The 18490-nt window shown below is 38.9% G+C and overlaps 2 protein-coding genes across 2 annotated transcripts in view; one reads left to right on the forward strand and one right to left on the reverse strand.

The window, feature by feature from the left end:
- The window catches only part of DDX24 (DEAD-box helicase 24), a 92699-nt gene extending 90230 nt beyond the window's left edge, over positions 1–2469 (forward strand). The window contains exon 9 of the mRNA XM_053697520.1: positions 2144–2469. Within this exon, the coding sequence (XP_053553495.1) occupies positions 2144–2367 (224 nt within the window). The 3' untranslated portion in view covers positions 2368–2469. The remainder of the gene's footprint in view (positions 1–2143) is intronic.
- Positions 2373–18490, reverse strand: part of OTUB2 (OTU deubiquitinase, ubiquitin aldehyde binding 2) — a 42257-nt gene continuing 26139 nt past the window's right edge. The window contains exons 5-6 of the mRNA XM_053697521.1: positions 16381–16569; positions 2373–2891 (exon numbers count right to left, since the gene is read on the reverse strand). Coding sequence (XP_053553496.1) covers positions 2682–2891; positions 16381–16569 — 399 coding nt within the window. The 3' untranslated portion in view covers positions 2373–2681. The remainder of the gene's footprint in view (positions 2892–16380; positions 16570–18490) is intronic.

The raw sequence follows: 18490 nt of genomic DNA on the forward strand, positions 1-18490 counted from the left end.
CATGAAAGAAAACATAATTTATGTAAGAACTTACCTGATAAATTCATTTATTTCATATTGGCAAGAGTCCATGAGGCCCACCCCTTTTTATGGTGGTTATGACTTTTTGTATAAAGCACAATTATTTCCAAATTTCCTTTGTTGATGCTTTCTACTCCTTTCTTTATCACCCCACTGCTTGGCTATTCGTTAAACTGAATTGTGGGTGTGGTGAGGGGTGTATTTATAGGCATTTTGAGGTTTGGGAAACTTTGCCCCTCCTGGTAGGATTGTATATCCCATATGTCACTAGCTCATGGACTCTTGCCAATATGAAAGAAATGAATTTATCAGGTAAGTTCTTACATAAATTATGTTTTTTATCAGGCCTGTCCTTTAAGTGACACTGAACCCAAAATTTTTTTTCGTGATTCAGATAGAGCATGCAATTTTAAGTAACTTTCTAATTTACTCCTATTATCAATTTTTCTTTGTTCTCTTGCTTTCTTTATTTGAAAAAGGCATCTAAGCTATTTTTTTGGTTCAGAACCATGGAAATCACTTGTTTATTGGTGGGTGAATTTATCCATCAATCAGCAAGAACAACTCAGGTTGTTCACCAAAAATGGGCCGGCATCTAAACTTACAATCTTGCATTTTAAATAAAGATACCAAGAGAATGAAGAAAATAATGATAATAGGAGTAAATTAGAAAATTGCTTAAAATTGCATGCTCTATCTGAATCATGAAAGAAAAATTTTGGGTTCAGTGTCCCTTTAATGTCGCTTGCTCCCCCTTGGAGCAATAACCTTGATATCAAGGTTTTGTGGTACATTCTGTAGATATTAACGGTTATCTCGGAAGGCTATCTTTTCTGCTCGGAGAGTCTCCGAACTCTCAGCTTGGCAGTGTGTTTCGCCTTATCTTTCTTGCAGATAAGGTGGTTCTTCGTATTAAGTTACGTTTTCTTCCTAACTTGTCGGATGGGAATAATATGTAGGAAATTGTTGTTCCTTGTCTATGTCCCAATCCTTCTTTCCATAAGAAATGTTGGTGGCACAACTTGAATGTTGTGCGTGTTCTTAATTTTTTTTTCTGCAGGGGACACAGGATTTTCAACAGTTTTCTGTTTGTTTCTCTTTCCCTTTGGTTGGAAGTATGTTTTTCAAATTTGATAGTTTGCCTCGGTTGAGGCTGCTTTTGGAAAAAGGTTCTTCAAGCAGTGGTGCCTTCTGTTTAGGTTACCTGTCTTGTCCCCTCCCTTATAATCTGTGTCCTCTAGCTTGGGTATTGATTCCCAACAGTAATTGATTATGGACTCACCGTGTCATTAGAAAGAAAACAAAATTTATGCTTACATGATAAATTTATTTATTTCTTGACACAGTGAGTCCACGGCCCACCCTGTGTTTTTACAGACAGTTTTTCTTTGGTATATAAACCTCAGGCACCTCTGCATCTTGTGTTATTTCCTTTCTCTCGGTCGAATAACTGGGGGTTGTGGGTAGGGAAGTGATACTTAACCGTTTTGCTGTGGTGCTCTTTGCCTTATCCTGCTGGCCAGGAGTGATATTCCCCAACAGTAATTGATGATAATCCATGGACTCACCGTGTCAAGAAATAAATACATTTTTCAGGTAAGCATAAATTTTGTTTTTCTTAATAATTAAACAATTCAATTCATTTTTACAAATACATGTACAAATTATTCTCTGGCTAATATTTGCTCTGAATACATCATTCAAACAATGATTTATTTAGTGTTTAATGTTCCTTTAATGTGGGTGATTTTATATATAAACGTAACAGAAGGTAGTCAGTGGGGGTTAAATAGATGAAATATAAGTTTGCAAGCATGTAGCGACTACACCATAGGTATGCACACTGTTTTATAAAATGTTTATGTAGCTATTGCGGCACCTCAAATCTGATACTGTTGTAGAGCTGTTGAAGTAATATGCATATATTTAGCTTACATTAGTATAACATTTTAGGCATAATGTGTACAACATTACCATGTCAAAATGCTAGAGGCTTGGTTTTTCTTGCTTGAAATTACTTACTCCCTCACCACTAGACACCAGGGTCCCCCAGTGATTGTTCTGTATTCCTGTTTTCTTGCTTTGGTTGAAAGTATACTGTTCCCTTCTTAAACATCTGTAGGTGGTAAGGACGAGCATGAAGAAAGACAAAAACAGAAAGCAATTAAAATGATGAAGAAACAGTTGAAAGGCCTCCTGTCCCAACCGCTCTTCAGTCATATAATGAAGACAAAATACCCAACGCAGAGTGGGGCACTTCCGATGCCATTCCTTGGTACAAATTTAACAGAGACTGCTTTGGGCACGATCGCCAATCAAAAGAAAAAACAAAAGAAGAAAATCTAAGAGAATCAGCTTCATTTCTTTTATTTTCTATTGTAATATACATTTACAAAGGCAAATTTTATCCTTTCAAGTGTCAAATTGCCTTATAAATTCTTAACAAAATGTTTTTTGTGATTATTTTAATATATATTTGCAGTCTGCATCAATGTCAGTTGGTTGTATATAATTTAAATTTGTAAAAAGCTAAGATTATTAACTTGGATGACCTTTATAACAACAAAATTACAATATGTTGAAATGAATATAGTTTTCCAAAAGATTGAAATTGGGACAGTATCTTGATTCAAGTTCTTCCCCTTGTGGTCCAGATCCTTTTACCCTTGCTCTTGTTTTTTATACAATATGTTATAATGTGCTTGTTTATATAGCATAAAAGTAGAAGGACTGGCTCCTTCAGGGAATATATGATGGTTTATTTTGGTGTCCATCTCATTCACATATTCTACTTGTAGAGGAATTTCTAGTGCTTGACATAGCGCCGTAATCTGGATATGGTCACATTCTGTAGCCATTGGTTCCACTTGCTGCAAAGTTAAACAAAATAGATTGATTAAAGATACAGATTGCAGGGTGTCTTAACGTTTGCCTTGCCAAAGAATGTTATCAGTAATACAGTAATTTGCAATATCATTCTAAAACAGGGAACCATACTTAAAGGGACAGTATACACCAATTTTCATATAACTGCATGCAATAGACACTACTATAAATTAGATTATGCACAGATACTGATCTAAAAATCCAGTATAAAACCTTTTAAAAACTTACTTAGAAAATCCCCAGTTTAGCCTTGTTGATGAGATAGTCTGGGACACCCACTGAAAGGGGCTGGGTAAACAAAAAGAGCAAACACTCCCCACCTCTCCCCCTCCCTACATATGAAAAGACAGATAACATAAACAGGAGTCTGTAAACGCATGTATACATCTGACACTGTGGGGCTTGGTTAGGAGTCTGAAAATCAGCACAATGTTCTTAAAAAATAAGCAAAACAATACATTTTTATAACACTATATAAATGGGCTATATAAATGGATAATCTACAAAACATTTATCCAAAGAAAAATCTAGTGTACAATGTCCCTTTAAAGGGACAGTCTACTTTTTTTTTTTTTTCTTCATTGGCTAAAATGCAAGATTGTAAAAATCCATGAGATAAGGGGCAGGTAAAAAGAATATTTATATAACAGTGTTGGTGATGCAAGAGTAATAAAGGGATTATCTATCTTTTTTAAATAATAACCTTTTTCAAGTAGACTGTCCCTTTAATTCAAATGTTTAGAAAAATGGTTAAATCCAGGCTTGTTTTGAGAACCAGACACGTTCACTATTTGTAACAAGTAGGTTTTGTAACCATACATACAGTTGAAAAAGTATTTGGTCCCCCAGAGACAGAACTTTTTTGCACTTTCTGCGATGAGATATATATTTTTTTTTTTGTGAAACATTTTCTGCAGGTCATTTTGAAATGAAATTCAATTTATATTAGGTAGTTACACTAAAACACCATCTCAATATGTGTTGATTAATTGGAGTATAAAGCAATTTTATAATATATTGCAAAGGTTAAAAATCTCATTGAAAATTAGTTGCAGAGTGGAAAAAAAAGAATTTTGTTTGTAGATGTTTTTAAAATGTCTCAAATAAATGTGTTTCCTTTGCTCTTGGTCTAACATCACATAATTATAATGTAATGTAGTAATAAAAATGGTGCATTGCTCACAAAAATGTCTTACATTCAGGATTCACAGCTTTGCAGACCATAAAAGGCTAGTGGCGGGGTTGAAAAAACATAATTTATGTAAGAACTTACCTGATAAATTAATTTCTTTCATAGTGGCAAGAGTCCATGAGCTAGTGACGTATGGGATATACATTCCTACCAGGAGGGGGCAAATCTCAAAATGCCTATAAATACACCTCCCACCACACACTTCAGTTTTAAAGTATAGCCAAGTAGTGAGGTGTAAAGGAGTAAAAAAAAAAGCATACAAAAAAGAGGAACTGGGAAAAAAAATAATTTTTTTGCTTTGTATACAAAAAAATCATAACCACCAAAAAAATAGGGTGGGTCTCATGGACTCTTGCCACTATGAAAGAAATTAATTTATCAGGTAAGTTCTTACATAAATTATGTAATCTTTCATTTAAGTGGCAAGAGTCCATGAGCTAGTGACGTATGGGATACAATACCCAAGATGTGGAAATCCACTGAGTCATTAGAGAGGAAGGGATAAAATAACAGCTATTTCGGCTGAAAAAATTAAATCCAAATACAGAAGTTTTTCTTAAATTTAAAAAAACTCAAATCATAGGCAAAAGGAATCAAACTGAGACAGCTGCTTGAACTTTTCTACCAAAGACTGCTTCTGAAGAAGCAAATACATAAAAATGGTAAAATTTAGTAAATGTATGCAAAGCAGACCAAGTTGCTGCTTTGCAAATCTGATCAACTGAAGCTCCATTCTTAAAAGCCCAAGAAGTGGGAACTTATCTGGTAGAATGAGCTGTAATTCTCTGAGGCAGAGACTGCCCCGCCTCCAAATAAGCCTTGTGAATCAAAAGTTTCAACCAAGATGTCAAATGGTTGAGGCTTTCTGACCTGTCCTGGAACCAGAGAAAATAACAAATAGACTAGAAGTCTTTCTCAAATACTTAGTAGCTTCAACATAGTATTTCAAAGCTCTTACCACATCCAAAGAATGAAGAGATCTCTCAAGAGAATTCTTAGGATTATGACACAAAGAAGGAAGAACAATTTCCCTACTAATGTTGTTAGAATTCACAACTTTAGGCAAAAATGTAAACTAAGTCCGTAAAACCACTTTATCTTGATGAAATATCATTAGGAGACTCACAAGAGAGAGCCGACAACTCAGAAACTCTTCTAGCAGAAGAGATAGCCAAAAGAAATAACACTTTCCAAGAAAGTATTTCAATATCCAAAGAATGCATAGGCTCAAAAGGAGGAGTCTGCAAAATCCTTAAAACCAAATTAAGACTCCAAGGAGGAGAGAGAGAGACTTAACAGGTTTGATACGAACCAAAGCCTGAACAAAACAGTGAATATCAGGAAGCTTAGCAATCTTTCTATGAAATAAGACAGAGCAGAGATTTGTCCCTTCAAAGTATTTGCAGACAAACCCTTATCCAAACCATCCTGAAGAAACTGTAAAATCCGAGGAATTCTAAAAGAATGCCAAGAAAAATTATGAGCAGCACCATGAAATATAGGTTAGTCTATGACTAAGAACTAAGCGTTCAATTTCCATACCTTTAAATTTAGAGATCCTGATGGAAAAACGGCCCTTGAGACAGAAGGTGCCAAGGCTGGCAACTGGACATCCGGACAAGATCCACATACCAAAACCTGTGAGGCCATACAGGTGCTATCAGAAACACAAGAGATTGTTCCAATATGATCTTGGAGATCACCCTTGGGAGAAGAACTAGAGGTGGAAGAATGTAATCGGGTTGGTAAAGCATCCATCATCTCTGCCTGAGGATCCTTGGAAAGATATCTGGGAAGTTTCTTGTTCAAACGAGAGGCCATCAGATCTATTTCTGGAAGACCCCACATCTAAACAATCTGATGAAACACATCTGGATGGAGACCACTCCCCTGGATGCAAAGTCTGACTAATTAGGTAATCTGCTTCCCAATTGTCTACACCTGGAATATGAATCGCAGAAATTAAAGAAGAGTTGGACTCTGCCCAAGAAAGTATTCAAGATACTTCCTTCATTGCTAAAGAACTGCGAGTCCCTCCCTGATGATTGACATATGCCACTGTTATTACACTGTCTGAAAATGAATGAAAAATTCTCTCTTAAAGTATTAAAGTATATCAACTGTGATATCCGAGTATAATCCCTGCACCATTTATTCAGCATGCAAAGCTGCAGAGGTCTCATATGAAAATAAGCAAAGGGGATCGCGTCCGATGCTGCAGTCATAAGACCTAAAACTTCCATGCACATAGCCAATGAAGGGAATGATCGAGACTGAAGGTTTAGACAAGCTAAAACCAATTTTATTCGCCTCTTGTCTGTTAGATTGTGTCCATTACTCTGTCTTTATCTGGAAACCTAAAAAGGTGACCTTTGTTTGAGGAATCAAGAAACTCTCTCCTCCAACCATGCCTTTGAAGAAACGACACTAGTTGTTTCGTGAAAGATTCTGCTAAATGAAAATACTGAGCTAGTACCAAGATATTGTCCAAATAAGGAAACGCCCCAATACCCTGCTCTCTGATAGAAGGGCACCGAGAACCTTTGAAAATATTCTTGGAGCTGTCGCTAGGCCAAATGGAAGAGCGACAAACTGGTAATGCTTGTCTAGAAAAGAGAATCTCAGAAACCAATAGTTGTCTGGATGAATTGGAACATCAAGATAAGCATCCTGTAAGTCTATTGTGGACATAAAATGCCCTTGCTGAACAAAAACATCTTGAAAGTTGGGACTCTTACAAAATGATTAAAAAGTTTCAGATCCAAAACTGGTCTGAAAGAGATATCTTTCTTTGGGACAATGAATAGATTTGAATAAAACCCCAAACGCTGTTCCTGTAGAAAAGGCCGTGGACTCGATACATCACAAGAGAAAGAAATTTATCAGGTAAGCATAAATTCTGTTTCTCTTACTTGGTGTATTCAGTCCACGGATTCATCCTTACTTGTGGGATATTCTCAATCCCTACAGGAAGTGGCAAAGAGAGCACACAGCAAAGCTGTCCATATAGCTCCCCTCAGGCTCCGCCCCCCCAGTCATTCTCTTTGCCGCTCTAACAAGTAGCATCTCCACGGGGGTGGTAAAGAGTATGTGGTGTTAGATTTGTAGTTTTATTTCTTCAATCAAGAGTTTGTTATTTTAAAATAGTGCCGGTTTGTACTATTTACTCTGCGGCAGAAAGTGATGAAGATTTCTGCTGAGAGGAAAAAGATTTTAGCACCAGTAACTAAAATCCATTGCTGTTCCCACACAGGACTGTTGAGTACCGGAGAACTTCAGTTGGGGGGAACAGTTTGCATGCTTAACTGCTTAAGGTATGCTCAGTCATTTTTTTCTAACAAGACCTGGTAATGCTAGAAGACTGATAGAAATCCCCATGTGGGAAGGGAAGGTAAGCCATTTTCTGAGACTCAGTATAGAAGGATGGCTTAGTTAAAAGGGCTTAAATCACTGGTGGACACTGTTATGGGTAAAATCGATTATTTTTTAATATAATCTGATGTTTGCACAAGTGTTTATCATGTTTGGAACACTTTTTAGGGGTTTTATACGCCTGGCATAATTTTAGACACCTAATTTGGCTTAGGAAGGCCTCATAACTCCGGAGTGAAGAGGGAGAGGGCCTAATTTTCGCGCCTCAGTTGCGCAGTTCTTTTACAAGATAGCTTCATGCAGCTTCACATGTAGAGTCCAGAGATTGCAGGAGGACTACAGGGAGGCTTATTTTTGTTCCACAACTAATCCGCAAGGAAGGTAGTGTGCTAAACTGGTGGCTTCAATTTGCTCCGGTTTGGGCAATAAGGGGTTAATTGGCTTGAAACTTGCTGTGCAATCTTTTCAAAGCATTAGGATCATATGGTGTAAATTTCATAAAGATCGGATGTTTTTTTGAGATTTGGTAAAAAAGTGTGTGCTGTTTATTATTTAAAGGCACAGTAACGTTTTTTCAAAAAGTGTATTTTTCTGTATTTGAGTGCTATCTAAGTCTGTCTAACATGTCTGAGCCTACTGATGGACCTTGTTCTATGTGTTTAAAAGCCATGGTGGTACCCCCATTGCATTTGTGTTTAAAGTGTGCTAAGGTATCTAAACATTTTAATGACCATGCATTGACACTTAAAAATGTAGCCCAAGATGATTTTTTGATGGAAGGTAATGAGGATAGTCCTCCTTCCTCTCCCCATGTGTCGACACCAGTTACGCCCGCGCAAGCGTTGCCTAGTACCTCTAGCGCATTGGCCCCTATTACTTTACAACAATTAGCAGCAGTAATGGATAATTCCCTTGCAGTATTTTTATCCAAAATGCCTGTTTTTCCAAAAAAGCGCGATAGCTCAGTTTTAAATACAGAGGATGAGCAATCTGAAGCTTTGGATAATTTATCTGTAGTACCCTCACAAAACTCAGAAGTAGCAGTGAGGGACGGTCTGTCTGAGGGAAAAATTTCTGACACAGGAAAAGTTTCTCAGCAGGCAGAGTCAGATTCCTTAGCATTTAAATTTAAGCTGGAACACCTCCGCGTCCTGCTCAAGGAGGTTTTAGCTACGCTGGATGATTGTGACCCCATGGCAAGGTCCCTGAAAAATTGTGTAAAATGGACAGGTTTTAATTATTTTCAGATATCACTGGGGGAAAGGGCCATGCCCTGCCACAAGATAGGCCGTTTAAGGCCAAAAACAAGGCTAATTTTTGCTCCTTTCACAACTTCAGGAGCGGACCTGCCACAACCTCTGCTGCCGCAAAGCAAGATAACGCTTCCCAGCCCATAGCAACTTGGAAACCCCTGCAGGGCTGGAATAAGGGTAAACAGGCCAAGAAGCCTGCTCCTGCTACCAAGATAGCATGAAGGGGTAGCCCCTGATCCGGGATCGGATCGAGTAGGGGGCAGACTTTCTCTCTTCGCTCAGGCTTGGGCAAGAGATGTTCCAGATCCCTGGGCATTAGAAATAGTTGCTCAGGGGTACCTTCTAGAATTCAAGGATTCTCCCCCAAGGGGAAGGTTCCACATTTCTCGTTTGTCTTCAGAACAAACAAAGAAACAGGCGTTCTTACGCTGTGTAGAAGATCTACTAAAAATGGGAGTGATACACCCAGTTCCAATTGCAGAACAAGGACTGGGCTTTTACTCAAACCTGTTCGTAGTTCCCAAAAAGGAGGGAACTTTCAGGCCAATCCTGGATTTAAAAATTCTAAACAAATTCCTCAGAGTTCCGTCTTTCAAGATGGAAACCATTCGGACAATCTTGCCGATGATCCAGGAAGGTCAATATATGACTACCGTGGATCTAAAGGATGCGTACCTACATATTCCTATCCACAAAGATCACCATCAGTCCCTAAGGTTCGCCTTTCTGGACAAACATTCCAGTTCGTGGCCCTTCCTTTCGGGTTGGCCAACACTCCCAGAATTTTCACAAAGGTGCTAGGGTCCCTTCTAGCAGTTCTAAGACCGGGGGGCATTGTAGTAGCACCTTACCTAGACGACATCTTAATACAGGCGTCGTTCTTTCACAGAGCCAAGGCTCATACGGACATAGTTCTGGCCTTTCTAAGGTCTCACGGGTGGAAGGTGAACGTAGAAAAGAGTTCTCTGTCCCCGCTCACAAGGGTTCCTTTCCTGGGAACACTAATAGACTCGGTAGAAATGAAAATCTTTCTGACAGAGGTCAGGAAGTCAAAACTGCTGAATACTTGCCGAGTTCTTCATTCCATTCCTCGGCCTTCCGTGGCTCAGTGCATGGAAGTAATTGGTTTAATGGTTGCGGCAACGGACATAGTCCCTTTTGCCCAAATTCATCTCAGACCACTGCAGCTGTGCATGCTCAAACAGTGGAATGGAGATTACGCAGATTTGTCTCCTCAAGTACAAATGGACCAGAACACCAGAGACTCTCTTCTCTGGTGGTTGTATCAAGATCAACTGTCTCAGGGAATGAGTTTCTGCAGACCGGAGTGGATCATTGTCACGACCGATGCCAGTCTGTTAGGCTGGGGTGCCGTCTGGAACTCGCCCCAGTGAGAGTGATATTCAATACGCTCCAGGTGTGGCCTCAACTAGCGGAGGCCAAATTCATCAGATTTCAGTCGGACAACATCACGACTGTAGCGTACATCAATCAGGGAGGAACAAAAAGTTCCCTAGCGATGAAGGAAGTATACAAGATCATCAAATGGGCGGAGGATCACTCCTGCCATCTATCTGCAATTCACATCCCAGGGGTAGACAACTGGGAGGCGGATTTTCTAAGTCGTCAGACTTTCCATCCGGGGGAGTGGGAACTCCACCCGGAGGTTTTTGCTCAGCTGACTCAGCTATGGGGCATTCCAGAATTGGATCTGATGGCGTCCCGTCAGAACACCAAACTTCCCCTTTACGGATTCAGATCCAGGGATCCCAAGGCGGCATTGATGGATGCATTAATAGCGCCTTGGTCGTTCAGTCTAGCTTATGTCTTCCACCGTTTCCTCTTCTCCCTCGGCTAGTAGCCAGAATCAAATAGGATAAGGCTTCGGTAATTCTGATAGCGCCTGCGTGGCCACGCAGGACTTGGTATGCAGACCTAGTGGACATGTCATCGGTCCCATCATGGAAGCTGCCTTCGAGGCAGGATCTTCTAATTCAAGGTCCTTTCAAGCATCCAAATCTAGTTTCTCTCCAACTGACTGCCTGGAGATTGAACGCTTAATTCTAGCTAAGCGTGGTTTCTCTGAATCAGTTATAGACACTCTGATACAGGCCAGAAAGCCTGTCACCTGGAAAATTTACCATAAGATATGGCGGAAATATCTTTGTTTAGTGTGAATCCAAGGGTTACTCGTGGAGTAAGATTAGGATTCCAAGGATATTGTCTTTTCTCCAAGAAGGTTTGGAGAAGGGTCTGTCAGCTAGTTCCTTAAAGGGACAGATATCTGCTCTGTCTATTCTGTTACATAAGCGTCTGGCTGCTGTACCAGAAGCCTCATTTTTAAAAGCCCATGTGGAAGCCACTGCTCTAGTAGAATGAGCAGTAATTCTTTCAGGAGGCTGCTGGCCAGCAGTCTCATAAGCCAAACGGATGATGCTTTTCAGCCAAAAGGAAAGAGAGGAAGACGTAGCCTTTTGACCTCTCCGTTTACCAGAATAAACAACAAACAATGAAGATGTTTGACGGAAATCTTTAGTTGCTTGTAAGTAGAACTTTAAAGCACGAACCACATCAAGATTGTGCAACAGACGTTCCTTCTTTGATGAAGGATTAGGACACAGAGAAGGAACAACAATCTCCTGATTGATATTCCTATTAGAAACAACCTTAGGAAGAAACCCAGGTTTGGTACGCAAAACCACCTTATTTGCATGGAAAACATGGTAAGGTGAGTCACACTGTAAAGCAGATAACTCAGAAACTCTTCGAGCCGAAGAGATAGCTACTAAAAACAAAACTTTCCAAGATAGCTTAATATCTATGGAATACATAGGTTCAAACGGAACCCCTTGAAGAACTTTAAGAACCAAGTTTAGGCTCCATGGTGGAGCAACAGGTTTAAATACAGGCTTGATCCTGACCAAGGCCTGACTAAACGCTTGAACGTCTGGGACATCTGCCAGACATTTGTGTAAAAAAATAGACAAAGCAGATATTTGTCCTTTTAAGGAACTAGCTGATAATTCCTTCTTGGAGAAAAGACAATATTCTAGGAATCCTAATCTTACTCCATGAGTAACCCATGAATTCACACCAACAAAGATATTTGCGCCAAATCTTATGATAGATTTTCCTGGCGACAGGCTTTCTAGCTTGAATCAGGGTATCAATGACCAACTCAGAGAAACCACGCTTTGATAGAATCAGGCGTTCAATCTCCAAGCAGTCAGACGCAGAGAAATTAGATTTGGATGTTTGAATGGACCTTGGATTAGAAGGTCCTGCCTCATTGGCAGAGTCCACGGTGGAACAGATGACATGTCCACCAGGTCTGCATACCAAGTCCTGCGTGGCCACGCAGGCGCTATCAGAATCACCGAAGCTCTCTCCTGCTTGAATCTGGCAACCAGACATGGGAGGAGAGGAAACGGTGGAAATACATAAGCCAGATTGAAAGACCAGGGCACTGCTAGCGCATCTATCAGTACCGCCTGGGGATCCCGGGACCTGGACCCGTAACGAGGAAGTTTGTCGGGACGCCATCAGATCCAATTCTGGTGTGCCCCATAGCTGAGTCAGCTGGGCAAATACCTCCGGATGGAGCTCCCAGTCCCCCGGATGAAAAGTCTTGACGACTTAGGAAAACCGCCTCCCAGTTCTCTACCCCTAGGATATGGATTGCTGAAAGATGGCAAGAGTGATCCTCCGCCCATCAGATTATTTTGGTTACCTCTATCATCGCTAGAGAACTCAGTGTTCCTCCTTGATGATTGATATAAGCTACAGTCGTGATGTTGTCCGACTGAAATCTGATGAATTTGGCCGCAGCTAGCTGAGGCCACGCCTGAAGCGCATTGAATATCGCTCTCAGTTCTAGAATGTTTATCGGGAGGAGAGTTTCCTCCCGAGACCATAAGCCCTGTGCTTTCAAGGATTTCCAGACTGCACCCCAGCCTAGCAGGCTGGCATCTGTCGTTACTATGAGCCACTCTGGCCTGCGGAAACACATTCCCTGAGACAGGTGGTCCTGAGACAACCACCAGAGAAGAGAATCTCTGGTCTCCTGGTCCAGATGCAGTTGAGGAGATAAATCTGTATAATCCCCATTCCACTGTTTAAGCATGCATAGTTGCAGTGGTCTGAGGTGTAGGCGGGCAAAAGGAACTATGTCCAGTGCCGCTACCATGAGTCCGATTACCTCCATAAACTAAGCCACTGACGGCCGAGGAATGGAATGAAGAGCTCGGCAAGTGATTAAAAGTTTTGATTTTCTGACCTCCGTCAGAAATATTTTCATTTCTACCGAGTCTATCAGAGTCCCTAGGAAGGAAACTCTTGTGAGAGGGACGAGAGAACTCTTTTTTTATGTTCACCTTCCACCCGTGAGATCTCAGAAAAGCCAACACGATGTCCGTGTGAGACTTGGCTAGCTGGAAAGTCGACGCCTGAATTAAGATGTCGTCTAGATAAGGCGCTACTGCTATACCCCGCGGTCTTAGAACCGCCAAAAGGGACCCTAGCACCTTTGTGAAAATTCTGTGAGCCGTGGCCAACCCGAAGGGAAGGGTCACAAACTGGTAATGCCTATCCAGAAAGGCGAATCTGAGGAATTGATGATGATCTCTGTGAATAGGGATGTGTAGATACGCATCCCTGGAAATGAATAGGGATGTGTAGATACATTCTTACCCTGGAAAGATAGAGATAGTAATCTATATTTAGACATGTCAGCATTCCAAGATATAAGCCATAAAGCTCTTCTGGCCAAAATAGCTAAAGACATAGATTTAACATCAATCTTAATAATGTCAAATATAGCATCACAAATTAAATGATTAGCATGTTGAAGCAAAAGAATAATGCTGGACAAATCATAATCTACCTGCCGTGCTAAACTATCCAACCAAAAAGTTGAAGCAGCAGCCACATAAGCCATTGAAATAGTAGATCTAAGAATAAAGCCAAAATGTAAATATGCTCTTCTAAGATAAGATTCAATCTTCCTATCCAAAGGATCTTTAAAAGAAGCACTATCTTCCCTAGGAATAGTAGTACGTTTGGCAAGAGTGGAAATAGCCCTATCAACCTTAGGAACTTTTTCCCAGAACTCTAAATTAGCCACAGGTAAAGGATACGACTTCTTAAACCTAGAAGAAGGATTTAAAGAAGAACCAGGCTTAGACCATTCCTTAGTAATCATATCGGAAACAGCATCTGGAACAGGAAAAACCTCAGGAGCAACCTTAAAGGGACATTATACACTCATTTTTTCTTTGCATAAATGTTTTGTAGATAATCTATTTATATAGCCCATAAAGTTTTTTTTTTAAATTAATGTATAGTTTTGCTTATTTTTAAATAACATTGCTCTGATTTTCAGACTCCTAACCAAGCCCCAAAGTTTTATGTGAATACGCTCGACTACCTACTCCAGCTTGCTCCTGTTTGTGTAAAGGGTCTTTTCATATGCAAAAGAAGGGGGAGGGGGGGAGTGTCTTATTTGCCACTTGCAGTGGGCTTTCCAGCTACCTTTTCAACAGAGCCAAACTGACAGCTTCTAAGTAAGTTTTTAAACAGTTTTATACTGGATTTTTATATCAGTATCTGTGCATATTATTCTTTATAGTAGTGTCTATTACATGCAGTTATATGAAAATGAGTGTATACTGTCCCTTTAAGAGGACTAGACTCTTCAATACCTAAAGTAACCAGAACTTCCTTCAATAAAGAACGAATATAATCGATCTTAAACAGATAAGAAGATTTATCAAATTCAGAATCTGAATCAGGATCTTCTGAACCAGAAGAATTCTAATCAGCAGAGGATATTTCAGTATACTGTCGGTCAATACAAATTTCATCAGATTTACGAGAAGTTTTAAAAGACCTTTTACATTTATTTGAAGACGGAATAGCAGACATGGCCTTATCTATAGCTGCAGCAATATAATTCTTAACATCTGCAGGAATATGTTACTTTAGACGTTGAAGGAACAACAGACGGTGTATTAATACTAAAAGAAACATTATCGGCATGCAAAAGCTTATCATGACAGATGCCACATAATTGGGCTGATGAAATAACATCAGTTAATTTACAACAGACACACTTAGCTTTGGTAGAACTGTGTTCAGACAGCATGGTTTCTACAGCAACATCAGAGGCAGGATCAGATTGAGACATCTTGCAAAATGTAAAAAGAAAAAAACATTGAAACAAAATATCCAATTTTCTCATATAGCAGTTTCAGGAATGTGAAAAAATGCTTATGCAAAAGTAGAATGCAAAAAAATAAGCATCATATTTCTTAACATGGAGAGAACCAGAAGCAAAAAGGAAGAGGGGTTATATACAAAAAAAAAAAAAAAAAAAAAAAAAAAAAGATTTCTGGCGCCAAAAAGGAAAAAAAAAACATCAGGAAATGACGCAACTCGTGTCATAACAAGCGAGACTCTGCGCCTAAACAAAGCGCGTCAACAAAGACGCAGGAAATGACAAAACGTACGTCACCTTAGACGCACTTTCGCGGCCAAAAAAAATCTGCGGCAAGAATAACGTCATAAAAAACTGCAATTTGGGAACAAAGCAAATTTGATATTAGAAGTAAAATGGAATTTTTAAAAAAAATTGTTTGCAATCTATTACAAATGCAAATTTTTGGATTTCATATTCCTTTAAAGCATGACAAGGTGATCTTCATTATTTTATACCCCTAGTGTGAAGATTATATTACTCGTAGCTGTATATTTGTTTTCTCTCATACTGTTAGCCTTAGGAAGTACAGAGCTTTCTAATAACTAGTGTTTGCATGGAAACAAAGTGACAATTGTTTTTAGACAAATCTAACTAAAAAAAAATCCATATTTGTTGCACCTTTCTAAAAATCATAAACAAGAATCCCTTTAACAAATAAATAGTAACAAACAGTTACACTAAACACAAGAAAGGGTTCAAATTTACCCAATTTAGGCTAGAAAGGCTTCAAAAGTGAACATTTTTAAACAATTTAAAAATGTCCCTGCCAGTTGATTGATTCCAGTGTCAAGCCAAGAAGTATGTAAGCTTCACTTTTCTTCTTGGCCACGCCTGAACCCATAAAAAATTTAATTCTGAACGACCCCTTAAGGAATATCAGACAAAACAATTGTCTGTGTACATATCTAAAACACAGGCAATTGCCTTATGTTACTTTTCAAAGTCTTTGTAATGGTGGCGCGGTGAGGCTGGAGTAGCGCAAGTGGAATAATATGTTGTAATAGTTATAACCATTTTATTGCGGACAATTAAACAGGTTTATTTCCTATTATTGGTGCAGTTGGCATATTTACAGAAATGCATGATAGGAGCTTGTAACTTAAATGACAATAGAGCCATAAAGGAAGCGAAACGTAAATTGTATGGTAATATAATAAAATGAATTACTAGAGAACAATTCATGGAGTTTTTATCCTCCTTTAAATTAAGTAGGATGCATGAATATCTACTCTACAAAATGTGTAATGTTTCTAGTGGGCTAATCAAGCAAATGAATTATGTATATTTTCGAGAGTAGTTTAGGTAGAATACAAACTACTTGTAGCTCCATTAAATGTTTAGAACAAAAATTGGGGCTAAATATGGTATGATGTGACTCTAAAGAGGTTAATTCAACAAACCTGGGCACAGAAATCCTTGATATCCATTTTATCTTCAATAAACGGCTGGAAGAATTGTGCTCGGTTTCTGACAAATGCTGAAGCTACAAGACGCAAGTATTGCACAGCACTGTCTGAGGAGCTCTTGTGATTGAAGACTCTCAATAGGTTGGAGTTGTCACTTGCTGCTGAGTCTACAATGCTAAGAAACTGAGAAAAGTTTAGTTACTTTAAAATTAAGTCTGGGGAAAGTTTATGCACACACATTTACACTGCATCCCATGCAACATTCTAGTGAGCAATACCCTAAAATTATATATATTTTTAAATACATACATACAGTGTTCACCACAGAAAATTGTGCCAGTCATGTTGCTTTATAAAGTAGCCAGGTGGGGCAATGTAATACCTTTTAATATTTTAACATTTGCTGTTATTTATACATTTTGCCTAATTGTACAGATCAATTGCATAATTTAACATAAATTGATTTAATGATAAAAAGTGCAACTAAAATTGAAAACATTTAATATTAGCTCATTTTAGCTGGATGGTCAGTAAAATCAGCCAGGTGGTGCACCCACTAAGGGTCAGATTACGAGTATTGTGTAGTTATGCACAAGGGAAAAGTGGTTTATAGCGGCTGTTTGCCTGCGTCGGGTTTACCGCTCGTATTACAAGTTGAAAGTAAACACGAACGTGTGAGCACAATCGCGATTTATGCTAGAATGATTACCAAGTCCACATAGCTATGGTTAACGGTTTCTCAAAACACATCAAAAATACATTACAAAGACCAGATACATTCATAATAACACTAATAATAAATATATTTAAAAAATGCACAATACAGGGGCTCAAAGACATAGTCAGGTGTTAGAAAAAAAAGGCAGGGGAAGGGCTTTAACATAGATATATATATATATATATATATATATATATATATATATATATATATATATATATATAATCAAGAACAATTTAGGAAAGGACGCAGTTGCTAGCGTGAGTTGGTTGGTTGCGTAAGGGCTCAAATGTCCAAGCAACTCAAAATTAAATATGGTGCAGACCCTTAATTTAAATGCATCATGTACACAAAAGAGACGTACCTGGAATGTAATCCTGGTACCCAAAAAAGACAGGGTTTCAGCACTCTTTTAAAAGAACTCACAAATCACTTAAATGTAATTCAAATAGCTTTAATAGTGGCAGCTAAATTCCGCACAACATGGGAATAAATCCATGTAAATATTAAGACACATAAGCATACAAGTTCGACTCATGAATGACAGTTCAAAGGAACCTGACCGGTCAGGGGTACACGAAAAAGCACATGTGTGGCGAAGTGTAAATAGCAGTAGTATTGCTTAAGCACAGGTTTTTATAGTGAACCACTACACCCAACTACCTCAGAACCTCCCAAGTAATTGTCATGGAAGGTGTATCCTGGGCAGATATATGAACCGGGATCTAAGTGGTAAACACTGCAAAACCTGTGTCAGGCGCCTTGTAGAAAGTAATTTCACAGTTAGAAATGTATACAATTACTGCAATGTAAAAAATATTGGTTATTATATCAAGTGAGACCTCCTCTGGCTTTGCTACACCCAGCTGCTTACAGCACCCCTGCAGTTATGGGGCTACTTGCTGCGCAGGTTACAAAGGGGATCTAAGCAAGCCAGCAGGTGAGCCCCCTGAATATGTACATAAGTAGACAAGTGGGTAACAATTGAAGAGGTAACAATTCATGCAATATTGATTACATTCGCATTGTGCATACACATATCCACAGAAAAAGTCTGCAAAGCAAGATGCAAAGATGTTAGCGTGAAGATGTCGCAGGTAAATTAGTGTTTTCACATGCAGGCAAATAAGAGTCCTATGAGATTGTGTATAAGGTAGAGTGGAGTGTCGATATGGAGAGGTGTTTTGCTTTTACACTCCACTCTACTTAACCAAAAATAAGCAGACTCTACAAGATACAAGACAATAAAAATAAAAAGAACATGTTGTTTCTTGAATGACAGCTTGTAATGTTTTTAACTGTAGCAACCAAGTATAAATGTTTGAGGAAAAATATGTAACATTTCTTAACTTTGGCTTTGCTTCTTATAAATTTGAAACATAAGGT

Source organism: Bombina bombina, chromosome 1, assembly GCF_027579735.1.
Source record: "Bombina bombina isolate aBomBom1 chromosome 1, aBomBom1.pri, whole genome shotgun sequence".
In the NCBI taxonomy this organism is placed as follows: Eukaryota; Metazoa; Chordata; class Amphibia; order Anura; family Bombinatoridae; genus Bombina; species Bombina bombina.